The 13,269-nt window shown below is 36.2% G+C and overlaps 1 protein-coding gene across 1 annotated transcript in view; it reads left to right on the top strand.

Annotated features, from left to right (window-relative positions):
- The first annotated feature begins 755 nt into the window (after positions 1-755).
- The window catches only part of LOC103463509 (adhesion G protein-coupled receptor D2), an 82,029-nt gene continuing 69,515 nt past the window's right edge, over positions 756-13,269 (top strand). The window contains exons 1-16 of the mRNA XM_081606262.1: positions 756-1,208; positions 1,309-1,345; positions 1,596-1,620; positions 3,597-3,821; positions 3,963-4,577; positions 6,020-6,217; positions 6,729-6,793; positions 7,119-7,409; positions 7,515-7,626; positions 7,744-7,890; positions 8,179-8,281; positions 8,556-8,667; positions 9,190-9,245; positions 9,663-9,789; positions 10,602-10,705; positions 12,469-12,571. Coding sequence (XP_081462388.1) covers positions 1,310-1,345; positions 1,596-1,620; positions 3,597-3,821; positions 3,963-4,577; positions 6,020-6,217; positions 6,729-6,793; positions 7,119-7,409; positions 7,515-7,626; positions 7,744-7,890; positions 8,179-8,281; positions 8,556-8,667; positions 9,190-9,245; positions 9,663-9,789; positions 10,602-10,705; positions 12,469-12,571 — 2,319 coding nt within the window. The 5' untranslated portion in view covers positions 756-1,208; position 1,309. The remainder of the gene's footprint in view (positions 1,209-1,308; positions 1,346-1,595; positions 1,621-3,596; positions 3,822-3,962; positions 4,578-6,019; positions 6,218-6,728; positions 6,794-7,118; positions 7,410-7,514; positions 7,627-7,743; positions 7,891-8,178; positions 8,282-8,555; positions 8,668-9,189; positions 9,246-9,662; positions 9,790-10,601; positions 10,706-12,468; positions 12,572-13,269) is intronic.

Here is a 13,269-nt window from a genome sequence, read left to right on the forward strand (position 1 = left end):
GACACAAAATATAAGTCACATCAACACAGGTGAATATGGATAAAATCACTTTGTTCATCTGGTTCTCAGTGACTAGTATGGAAGATGATATTTGAAACAAGTTGCCGTCTTTAAAATGTCTTCTCAATTTGCACCTTTTATTTTTATTTTGCCATTTGTGATGTGCCGTTTAGCAGTGTAGCATTGACCACAAATTATACAGTAAATCTAAGTTTTGCACTTATTTTATTAAAATTGCAAATCCCAAAATTGAGTTTCAGCTATAATAAACTCCAAAGAAAAGTGTACAAGCAACTTTACATTAAAAACTATCTCATATGTAAGGTCATGACTTTATTTTTAAAATACAATCTGCACTTGGAAGTACAGTTTTCTAGGTCATTGGTACCTTCATGGTGAAAAGTTGAGGTCAAACAGGGTCAGCTCTTTCTGTGGTGGGCACCAATGCAAAGCTCAGTCAACACTGGCAGCAGGGATGGGAGCGATAAGTTGTGGGACACCACAAGCAGAGACTCTATAAAAAGAAACAAAAAAGCAAGCCACTTTTGACCAAAAAAAATCAAAGACAAACTGAAACGTTGAAATCTTGAAAAGAAAAGACATTCTTTCAATCTTCAAGGATAAAAGTGGAAAAATGTATACATTTTCCAATACTAGCATGCAATTGTATTAACAATAGGGCTCTGAGATTGTAGCAGTATTTTTTTTTAATTTGACCATACAGGAAACACCTTAATTCCACTGAGCTACGGTGTATCACTGTAAAATACGAGGTGGATTAACAGAACCACACAAACTGTGATTAGTTTTAATCACTTTTAAGAAAAACATAGTTTATTAGGATTTGGTCCCGAAACTAATATTTAGCTTACCACAATTAATTGCCAAAGGTTTGAAAACTAGTCAACACTTAAACATTTTTTGCTATGTTTCGAAAATTACTAGACCCCAAGAAGTCCACCCTCGAGCCCCCAAATGTCCTTGAACCCCACTTTTACCACCCTCTGCTGCTCGCTCCAGGCTACACCCACTCATCGTCTGCGTAGCCTCATCTGCATCCTCCCTTCATGCTCCCTGGAGTCAGCAGCACTTCGGCTCTACTTTTGCATGGTTAAGAAGTAAACATACTTCAGAACGGATTGATGGTGCGTTCACAGACACAGCTCGACTTGAAATGAGAAGACGACCAAAAGAGACGAACAAATCAGGTAAAAACAACGCGTTGTGTTTTTTTTTTTTTTTTTTTTTTTTTTTGGAAATCAGTTGGATTTGTCGCTTTATTTCCAGCTAACAAAGTATTTGTTTCAGGATGCACTGGTTGTATTTCCCCATTTTATCTCTGCTTGTAAGTAGTCTTTATTTTTTTAACCAGTAGTATTTATTTTAAAACTATTTGGAATGTGCGTTCCTGTTGGTTTGAAAAGCACGTGTGCAATCTGTTACTACTCCTCTTGTTAAATTGAACACTTTAAAAACAGAACTGGGCGGGGAGAACGCAGTTTTTCATTGGGTCACTAATTCGTTTCCAAGTTTGAGCGCTTGCCTACTAATTTAACTTGAGTTGTTTTCACAGCTGAACTATATTTGTGTTACAGGTTTGCGTTCAAAGCTGGATATTAGGTAAGTTAATTTCCTCTTACAAAATAGCTACAGTGATGTTCTTCCCATTTGTCTAGTTACATTATGTATTTTTTATCACTTTGTTAACACTGCATATTTCCTCTCTTTTGAGCTAAGCCTTTTTATTAGTTTTATTTTCATTTTGTTCTTATACTGAGTGCTTTTATTTTTTTTGAGTGATTTTATTTTGTGTGTGTGCTTCCTTGCTTTTTTTTTTTTTACATCTATTTATTGGATATTTATTTATGTCTCTTCCTGTTGAATATTTCATTGAGTATTCTTCTTCTGTGTCGACCACATTTAGGAGTAGACATCAGTGAATCTCATCTTTCATTGCAGTAACATAATTTCACCCAGAATGTTTCAGAAAAATTCAGCCTTTAATTTGAGAGCTTTTATTCAGTGATGATAAACTCTCGTGTTACATAAAAGGAAAACAAAACTGGTAAGTCATCAGTGGGGTTGCGGTTCCAGAAGGGAAACCTTGGCATCCCATTCCCAACGGGATGCCTGACATGGGAAACTCAAACTCTACATATCTAAACAGAGCTTATTTAAAGGCCAGTCAAAATATTTTTTTCTGTTAATATGTCGCCTCTTGCTTCATACTGTATTTTTCATACTAAAGTTAATGACAAATACAGCTCTGGAAAAAGCGAAGAGACCACTGCAAAATTATCAGTTCCTCTTATCAGTTACTCTTTATAGGTTAATGTTTGAGTAAGATGAACATTGTTGTTTGATTCTATGAACTACTGACGACATGTCTCCGAAATTCCAAACAAAAATTTAGCATTTATTTCCAGAAAATGACAAATGGTCAAAATCACAAAAAATATGCAGTGCTTTCAGACCTTAAATAGCGCAAAGAAAACAAGTTTATGTTCATTCATTTAGAAACAACAATACTAACGTTTTAATTCAGGAAGAGTTTGGAAATCAACATTTGGTGGAATAACTGAGGTTTTCAGTGGGGTTCAGTGCAGAGGGCTCTTATTTTTTTCCAGAGCTGTATGTAAAGAAACTTAAATCCATTTTTATGTACAATTTGTGATGCAGTTGCTCATCCAGAGGGAGATTTTGTTAGATTCAGGAGATTTAAAATTTAGATCTGCTGAACTAATACAGATCTGGTGACCTAATTCTCAGAAATTGTTCCTCAGACAAAAAATAATCCAAATTCTTTCATGATCAGCACTCTCCTAAATAAAAAAAAAACCTTCAGGCAAATCTCCATGGGTGAAGCATTAGTTTCTGTGGATGATCTAGAGATTTTTCTATCTGAGCCTATCAGCTGATATGTAGAGAAAAAGTGCAGCAGTCTAGCACACACAGCAAGACTCATCAGGATATAACTGAACAGGAATTTAGTCCTGCTTATTTATTGGAAACTCATGTTTGTGGAAACATGCTCAAACAGAGAAAACTCGAGACTTTTGATGTAACAGGTCAGCTTGTGACTAAAAATCTTAGAAGATTAATCTAGCCTGAGCGCTACATGGAAAATGCATTACTTTGTGCTGGAGCAGTGAAGTCTCACATGCTTTAGGGAAGTCAGAGAGGTATTCCTCTCAGTGAGACGCCCAGATGTTTTTCAGCACTTACATCATCACTTGGAGAGTGACTCATAGCGAGTGCAACTTATCCACCCTTGTAATGCATGTTTTAGATGTGCACATACAAAAAAATAATTAGCGGTCTGGCAGGGGCTGAAGAGTCCATTTACCGTAAAGACTTGGAAAACTCTCATAAGGCTTTTGTAGATGGCTGGAATCCTGAAATGACATCAAATTGTTTAGATCGTCATCGCATCATTTACACAGTAATCTGGTTCATATGGAGAATAACATTTATTTGCCAGTTCTCATCCGTCTTAATGCAGTGACACTCTTGAACTTTTGGAATGTCGCCTATGTGTTGACTTCCACTTTGGTGGAAGCTTTTCTGTCAACTTATTCTCTCTGCTTTTCAAATAGCATTAAGAGTGAAAAGGAGAGGCCAGCCATATGACAAGTTTTATTACAAGTATGTTCCCCGTGCCATGCAATGGAAGGATGCAGAGGAACTATGCAAGCGGCTGTCTGGGAACTTAGCCATTGTCTCCAACTTGGCAGACTACCAACAGCTAAACAGCTTCTTAAAAAAACAGAATATCTCTGATCGTGTGTGGATTGCCAGGAAAACCCTAACACCTCAAAAACGTAGGTTAATTTTGCTTATTTTGTCAACAAATAAGATGCACAAATGTTCCACATTTCTAGGAGTAAAATGAATCCATCGTCGATTTTACGATTAACCTTATAACTACTTCCTTCTCTCTCTTGTTTGGGATGAAATCAAAGACTCTTCCAAGACACTGATTCTGGATTTCTCCAGGCGTTCGGACCAGATGCATGCTCACCTTCTGCACAAGTTTCCCTCCATGAGCTCATTGACTGTTTGCACCCAACTACACTTCAATGCAAACACCTTTGGAATTTCCACAGTCTTTTCTTATTCCTTTAATGACTTCCAACTCCGAGCAAATCTGACCCAGAGAAACCCTGTGCAGTTGGCTCTGCGGATCCACGGCAAACAGGGGCCTTACATCAACGCTTTCGAACATGACGACTCCTGGCACTCAGTGTGTGTTTCTTGGAGCCAGGATGACGGAAGCTGGGCCCTGTACGCTCACGGTCACGTGGTTTCAAGGGGGAATGGCATGAATTGTAATAATGACAGCATTAGCCCAGATAGCTTCTTCATTATCGGTCGGGGGCAGAACGGGTCTTTTGAGTCAAATGATGCATTCTCAGGGAGAATCACCGATCTGCACATTTGGGATCGGGTTTTGAGCAGCTGTGAAATACTCACCATGGAAAACGATTGTTCGACCATCTCCTCTGGGCTGGTGTTTAAGTGGAGTGAGCCATTACTGGAAATAGAGGACCAGATGTGGGGGGAAAGCCCCTGTCAAGGTACAGTTTAAATGACACGAAGAAGAAAAACATTTTTGCAAAAATCTAGTATCAAGGATTTAGTTTATGATGAAATTAAAGGGAAAAGAATTTGTGTTTTAACCTAAAGGGAAAAAAATATCATCCCTTAAAGTCCAGAGCTTCAGAAAACTATGCAGGTTTTTTTTGTTGTTGTTTTACTTCACATTAGTTGATTTCACAATTGGGTTGGGTGTGGTTGCTATGTTGACAAAAAAAAATCTAATGGACACCAGGCCAAAACAGCTTTTGTGCACACACAACTAAGTATCATTCCAAGGTCTGAGCGAGGCTCATGTAGTAACCTCCACCCATCTGGCACGTTCAAGTGGAAAGACTCGAAATTTGATGTTGACAGACACTTTTCAGTCTAATCTAACTGAGATATAATTGTCAAATGTCCCAACTTCAAGATGTGAAAAGCTCCTACAAACATTCTTCAATGGACTCACAGCTAACATTGGAGTAAAAGTTGAATACAAGTTCACACCACTCCTTGCAAATTAGTATTTTAAAGAAAAATGTAGACATAAAACCGTTTCCTTTCATTTAAAAATAATGTGCTACTTTGTCGTCTTTTTACATCACATATAAAGTTTAATGGGCATTGAAGTCTGTTCGTGTAGTGGCATGATATGTTAGAGATTTTCTTGGCCTGGTTAATTTTCAGAGTATAAGTACTTTTCCAAAGCTCTGTCCTGCCTTATCTACAGTAGCTGTCAATACTGATATATATATATATATATATATATATATATATATATATATATTTTTTTTTTTGTTTGTTTTTTTTAAACCACCCAACTGAAGACTAACGGATAAAAATGAGCAATGATTACTAAGTCGTAGCTGGCGAATTAACTCTAAATGGTTCTTGTAAATGCTTTTTAACTTAGATCATTCTGAGTCCCACCCTTGAAAACAGACTTCTCCCTCTCTGACATCATGGTCCCCAGTGAGCATTAAGTGTCCAAAAGCCTCACTCCCTCTCCTACAGCTGAACTTGCAGACATGATAGTATACTCACTTTCTTTCTGACTTACTTATTTGTTATTTCTGCTCAATATCTAACCCTATAATACCCATCAACCAGGACCACCTGCTCTCTATAGCAGGTGGTCAAGCAAAATAAAAAGTTATTTTACTTCTGAAACATTGTTAAAAAACATTTTATAACTTACTGGACTTTTTACATTTATTTATTTATTTTTTTACAAAGGGCCATTTGCATCAATATGAATAGTACATTTGATCAAATGAAAACTATAAAATATCTGGAAGGTTTGTGCTGTAAAATAAAACCAAGGGATATTTAAAAACTGTGCATTTCAGATGACCTTTTTAAAAAAAACATTTTTATGTAAACACATTTGATATGTTTTTAATTTAACAAAAGCATTAATCCTACTAATTTTCTTTGCTAGGGAAATTTGCTGATTTCACTGTGGATTTATTTAAGTCGTTGTTGGATGGAACTTCTTGGCAAAACCAAACTTTTACTGTCGAAGTTTTCCAGAAAAAGATGATTGATGAAGATTGTGGCGTGTTTAACCCTGTTACAGAGAGCTGTGTCTTAGAGAGTTGCAACTCATACAAGAAAGTTGTCTGTCAATTAAAGAAGGGTAAGTTTCTTTTGGTTTGTTGTTCACACTTTTGTATTCTAATGAAAACCTGTTATGACTGTCTTATGTTGGATATTTTATGTAATATTTAACCATGCTATATCTGACTGTACACATGTAATTGTAAAGCATAAAAAAGGCACCAAGGCTGATCATAATCAGCATCTCATGTCAGGGCAATGGCCAGAGACTGTGACTGTATCGGGCTAGCATGCAGTTGCAAATCAAACATTTCAGTTTGTGATGTCATTTATAAAGTTCAGTTCCAAGCATCTGTAGCAAGTAGATTGAAATAAGAGTGATAAAAATAGTTTTTTGGGGTACACCTCACAGGAGTTCGGCAGGGATAAAGTCATTAATGCTGAAAGAATGATAATTACTAATTAGAATTGAAAATGAAAACGGTCTATAATCCAAACTTTAGTTTAAATAACTTGCCACACCAGGTTTCATCTGTCAAATTTGTTGTATCAGTTGATCTGACTACACTTTATTGTCTATACTTTTGCAGCAAAGCCCAGTTTTCCAAAGTCTCCTTTTTTCAGTAAACTGAGCAAATATCCAAACATCACACAGGTAAGTTGTGACATCTAGTTGTCTTTGGCAAAAGTATATGATGTAATTTAATCCTCATAAACTTAGAAATTTGTAGGTATACTGAAAGAAACCTTAAAAGCAGAGCTACTACATTAAAAACCTAGTCTGTGCATATCAGATATTATATTTTTATATCAGACTTATAATTTTGACATAGGAGGTTTTTTTTTATTTATTTGTGAAGCACTTTCTAATTTTATTTTATTTCCACAAAGATGCTGTTTTGGACTTATCTAATTAGTGCAAATCATTTTGTCAATTTAATGTGGTCCAGAGCTGTTTGTCTGTCTGTCCGTGTCTCTAGGTAATGGAGGAGCTAAGCATCAACACCTCCCAAAACAGAGATTTGACCTCCCTGCAGCAGCTGACTCAGGCTGCTGTGCATACAATAGAGGCTGATGGCCATCACCCCTTAACCTCAAGTGACATCCTCTACTTCGCTCAGCTGATTGATGGCATTGCAGCCAGCACCCACTCTGCAGGAACCAATTCAGCAGAGGTCATGATGTCCATTGCTACAAACTATTTAAACCTAGCAAATGTGATGCTTGAGCCACAAACGGCTGCGCAGTGGGTTGGTCAGACTGAGGATGGGGTGAGATAGGATATTTTATTTGTGTAACAGTAGTTGTTCATCAAAGTTTCTACCTATAAAACTCCTTCCTATATTAATTGTAATTTTTTAAAAAACTGTTTGCAGGTCAACACTGGACCATTTACAATCATCAAGAGCATTGATAGTCTCACCGAAGCTCTTGCAGACACACTGTCTGTTCAGCAAAGGGGCTTCACTCTCTCTACTAAAAACATAGGTGGTGTACTGTTTTGGATTCGTTGCATCACAGAGTTTCCATCTTCATACACGTAACATGAATTAGTAGTATAAAATAACAGATGCTGTGCATATATTATGCTTCCTGTGCTATCAGATGTGTACCTGAAGTGGCAAAAACTTTCTCCCGAGAGCAGCAGTCAGGTCTTCAAGCCATCTGCAGTCCCCTCTCACAGGCCCAGAGGAGGTCGTCACGACGAGCTGATTATCCCAGACTCTGAACTACAGCGGTTACATAAATTAGGTAGGAATGAAATATTATCATCCACGACTTATGTTTTTGTACCATGAAAATTAATGTCTAGATTTTAATATTTGAAACTCAGCCATAGATGAAAATTATAAATTTAAATGGTAACACAAGCTAATATTATAGATAGATATTTTTAACATGTCAGAGGCCCAACTTGTTAAAAGATACTTTCAGTTTTTTGTTGTTGTTGTTGTCGACTCATAGCCACTTTCTATTCTTTTGGTTGTCACCAATCTATGATGGGTTACACATTAAGCTGTTCTTTCTCTGTGAAAACAGGATATGAAGAAGTGATGCTTATTCATACCCACTACAGCCACCTCAGTGAGGTTGTGTCTGCAACAGAGACATCTACAGAGACTCAGCTAAACAAAACAGAGAGGTTAGCCACCATTGCTCCACCACTGATATTATTGCGAAATAAAAACAGTACATCTGAACGTGCTTCAACAATTTATTCTTATCTCATATTTCTAATGAACTTTTTAATTTTGTTGTATTTCGTCAAGCAAAACTACCAAAACTGTATAAATATTATAAATTTTCTTTGCATCTATATTAGTCCTGTACGACGATCTGTCCTTCAAATAAATGAAGCGAGAAGATTATTTTAAAGTAAGATTTATGTTAGTGATAACTGTCCTTTGCCTTTCTAGTACTCTTCCAGGCAAACTAACCTCTGCTGTCATATCAGCGACTGTCCGAGACGTCTTGAAGGGCCAAACAGTCCCTGTGGCCGTCCAGTACACCCTTTCATCTTCACAAGTGGTGCGTGATGTTGTTCATGGTGCCTCATACTGTAAAATAATCTAAACCATTACATGCACTCATCCTATTGTTGAAGTTACTATTCAAAGATTTATGGTTTTTTCATATATAGAGAGAGAGAGAGAGAGAGAAATGCCAACCAAAAGTGGCATTTCTACTAATGAGATAATTTAAACAAAAATTGTAACATTTATTTCTAAGCAACAAAATAAAGATTAATTTCCCTGAGGGAAAGAGTCCAAAACGAAAGACGAATAATACATTTGAATGAAAACATTGTCCAATGACAAAGGGGAAAGGCATTGCTTTTCTTGAAATAGTAGCATAGAAAGTTTTGAGAAGATGCATGTAAGATTCTGGAGAACTCGGTGTCGACCTCAATGATTATAGCTTTTGCCGTGGTGCATTTAAGGGAACATGCTTTAATCCTCATGGTAGGATGCTAAGAGAGTTGTTCGTATTTTGACACTTTGCTATTGGAGAAGAGGGCAAATAAACACAAATGTATCTTTTTGCTTCTAGACGAAGTATTCCCGGAGAGTTCCTGCTGTTTGCGCATTTTGGAATTTCAGCCTGATGTAAGTTTGACCAACAGCAGATCCACTTTAATAAACATGGCACATTTTTCTATCAACAAGATCTCAATGAAATTAATAAATGGCAAGATTGGGGTCTAAACGTTGTTTTTTAAAACTCATATTTTATAGGATCAGACTTAAATAGTTTATTCCAAAAAAGCATAGCAAATCAAAGTGTATTGTCATCTTAGTATTATATACCTCTACAACACAGAGATGTATGCGAACCAATGTCTCTAGTAACCACTGGACGAGAGGCCGAGTACACCATACAGGCAGAAATGACAAATATACTGTAGATGCACACACTCACCCCTGAGGACAAAGGCCAAAGTACCTTGTGATAACCCATTCATGCATGGGGAGAACTAATAAACATTTATGTTTGTGTCAATGCTTTTGTGCTCCATTATTTAGGCATAGTCACGGGAGTGGCTGGTCCAGTGATGGCTGCTCCCTGATCTCTATTGGCTCTAGTGATACTTCATGTCTGTGCAACCACACAACCAACTTTGCAGTCCTGATGAACTACTTGGAATCTAAGGTAACAACACATTTATTGACATGAGTTAATTAAGTGAATTCCATGGCATTAATATGTGGTAGTTTCTATTGAAGCATGGGACAAGGTTTAAACTCTAGAAATATACTCATAGAAACCCTATATTGTTTGAAGAGAACACTGAAAAAAGAAAACAGGTGACCCAAAAACAAAAAAGTTAGTTACGGTAATTTGTTACACGTAATCAAATTAAGTTTATTCAAGCAAATATATATGGTGTATTAAGTTGTCAGGTTAAACAAATGTAAATAAATTAAGTTTAGCTATCTTAATTTGATTACATGTAACAAATTAACTATTTTCTTTTAATTGGAGCTCCGTTCTGTTTTTTTCAGTGAAAGCTTAGATGTTTAGACGTAAAACCTAGCAAACAATTTATGAGGTGACTATAAACGACCATAGGCCATAATTAATTTGAACTCTTGTTTAGTAAAGTTAAAGAGCTTTTAAACTTTTATTGAAGATGGATATCAGTATAAATATAAAGATAATGAAGATTTGTGGCAGATATTATGGGCTCTAGTCTCACACACATTAAGTAGTCGAAGGCGTGAAATTGTTTTTCATAGTTGAAATATGCTTAATCTTACACATGAATAGAGTTGAATAGAGTATTCACAATCCTCAGTTCCAATGTCTTTTCATGTGAAGATCAATGCTAGTGAAAGGTAAAAAATATAGCAACCTAAAATTTTAGGATTTACCGTACGATTTACCAACCAAATCTCCATATTGGAAAAGGTTTCCCACTCTCATTTTCTCTTTTCCATTACCATGCGTGTCCTTTGTTTCAGTGGAGTCCTGAAGAAGAGCTTATTTTGACCAAGCTTACATTCATTGGCTGTGGGGCATCTCTCTGCGCACTGGTGGTGACCTTGATGCTCTTCACTGTCCTGGAGTGAGTAACTGTTTAACATTCCTGTTCCATTCGCCAATGATGCAAATAAATAGCCTCTGTGTTGTCACAGCCAACAAACTTTGAGCTGGTTTGATTTGCCTTAAACTTAAGAATAAACTTCTTTTCCCACAACATTCATTCTCCGGGTATTTGTTGCCAAGTGTTGGTTAAATATTTTAATTCAGATTATTTCTGATTGTAAACTGGATGCTTGTGTTATTAGCTCATCTTGCTCCTATTAGAAAAATGTGTTGATTCACACTCCAGAATAGGTCTCTAAATGAACTGAAATGACTAAAAATACTCACATTCATCTGGCATGGGATGACATATTGGGAATCTGGCCACTCCCCTTCTGTCCTACAGGCTTTTATTAGTATTGACTCGTGCTAATGCTGTAATTGCTGTTGTCTACATGTGAGTCCTCTCCGAAGTTTTATGGTGAAATCCCACAGCTGGCAATTAACATTATAGTCACATAGGGATCTCAATCAGCAGAAGAGCTGCTGCCCTGACAATTTATAAATGCCCTTAAAGCAAAGAGGGCAGCAGTTCATTTCACACATTCTGCTGTGTGATCTTCATTTAACTCATCCCACTTCACAGATAAAACACTGACTGGAAAGGTGGAGATTTGCTTAGAGAATGTAAGATGTATTTTGGTGCGAAGCAACACATTAGCCTAATTGGTTTAAATAATTGAGCTTTAATGGAAGTTTTAGTACTGCTGCACTGCTGCAGCACATTCATAAAGAGAAGCATAAAGCTGTGTCAGCTTGTTGTGGTTTAATACTTTGGTGAAAAGAGTAATTATATTATTCTGTTGTGTATAAAATGACACATCCTAAACTTCTTCAGCAAATTAAGCGGGAAGAAAATAAATGATTATTGTTACCCATTTAAATGAGTTTTATTTAATCTGACAATGGATTCTGTTATCAATAAAAATGTTTTATTGCCGATTGTATTTTTCTGGAAAATAAAATAGGAAACTAAGGTTTTTCTTTTCCCTTATTTCCAATTAAATCTCAGCAAGTTGAAGGAATCATGTGACAAATTTATAGAATTAGATCAGATGTGCCTAGAGGTGGTGTATTATAGACACATGCATAAAATAGTTGGATTAATTTAACTGAATTAACATGGACCTCACATCATCTTTCTTTAACTTAACAATAAAAGTAAAAGTAATCTTACACTTTGAAAAATGTATTCACTTAGTGAGATTGCTGTTGATTTTCATTTTTTTACATATTAGTCATACTGAGCTTTTTCAGTGTATCCAAGGAAATAGTAACAATCATTAGCATTTATCGTTTAATTTACTTAGCTACTTCAAGATGGTTTTTGTTGAAAACTTCAGCCAAAGTTACCTTCCATTTGGCCTCACCAACACCTGTCCTCATGAGGATTATCAGGCAAAATTAATGAAAAATGGACACTAAATTATAGTCAGTCATAGATTTTCGCTTTATAGTTTCTCTTTATAGTTTGTCATTTTTTCTTTTAACTTCAACCCGTTAACATAAATCTACGTTTTGTATTGTCATTACGTTTATTTTGTACTTTTATGGGTAATTGCCTTAAGTTTGCGACAATTATCTCTGCTGCCCTTTAAAACATCCCATAAGGATCTATAGAGAGACCAAATGAAGAAAAACCTAAACTTTCATTTGAGTTCAAACATTTCATCAGCACTCATATGATGTGATTCAGTCTCACTAAATATTTTTCCTTTTAAATGTCCCTTTCTGTGTTTATAGCATCCCTAAATCAGACCGGACCTCCATCCATAAAAACCTGTTTATAGCTCTGATCTGTGCCCAGGTGATTCTGCTCTGCAGTGGCTCCGCCATACACAGCAAGGTACCGTACAGGCAGGAAACAAATCTTTTATTTATCAGTCTATGTGAGTAATGTCGCTCTTAGAGACAGATTATAGACAAATGTGAATCAAATAAGATAGTATAAGCTTGCTGGTGGGAAAATGTGGCGTTAAACAATAGCTTTGTGCTGGTTGCAGACATGTTTTCAATTTTACTCCTGCATGAGATACAAATTATAGTGATAACGAAAAAAATATCAAACTCATAATTATTAGAAGGTCTAATTAACCAAATACAATACATTGTTTTGCTTTTATTTGCGGTTGAATATGTAAAAACAAATGGAAAACAAATAATTTTGGCAGATGATGTAACATAAGTGACCATAAAACTGTACCAATCAGCTAGAAGGCCCAGCCTCTCTCTGGTGGTTACTAAGATGTCTTGACCGGCTAGTCAAGACTAGTTTTTCCCCCCTGAGGGAGAGAAGATGCTTGTTGGTTATTTTTTTATTTTTTATTTTTCCAAGTATCTTTATTGGAATTTTACAGTTAAGACAAACCGTTTGAACATTTAACAAAGAATGCCAGTGATGATAGAAGTTTGGTTCAAGTCACAATGAAATACACAACACAAAACAAGAACAACAAAATGTCTCTCACATTCTTAGTTCCAATGTAACCCATCGCATAATCCACACCTCATCCGTATACTGAGATATTTACTTCAGCAGTGTAT

The sequence above is a fragment of the Poecilia reticulata genome, chromosome 4 (assembly GCF_904066995.2).
Source record: "Poecilia reticulata chromosome 4, P_reticulata-male-v2, whole genome shotgun sequence".
NCBI classification, from domain to species: domain Eukaryota; kingdom Metazoa; phylum Chordata; class Actinopteri; order Cyprinodontiformes; family Poeciliidae; genus Poecilia; species Poecilia reticulata.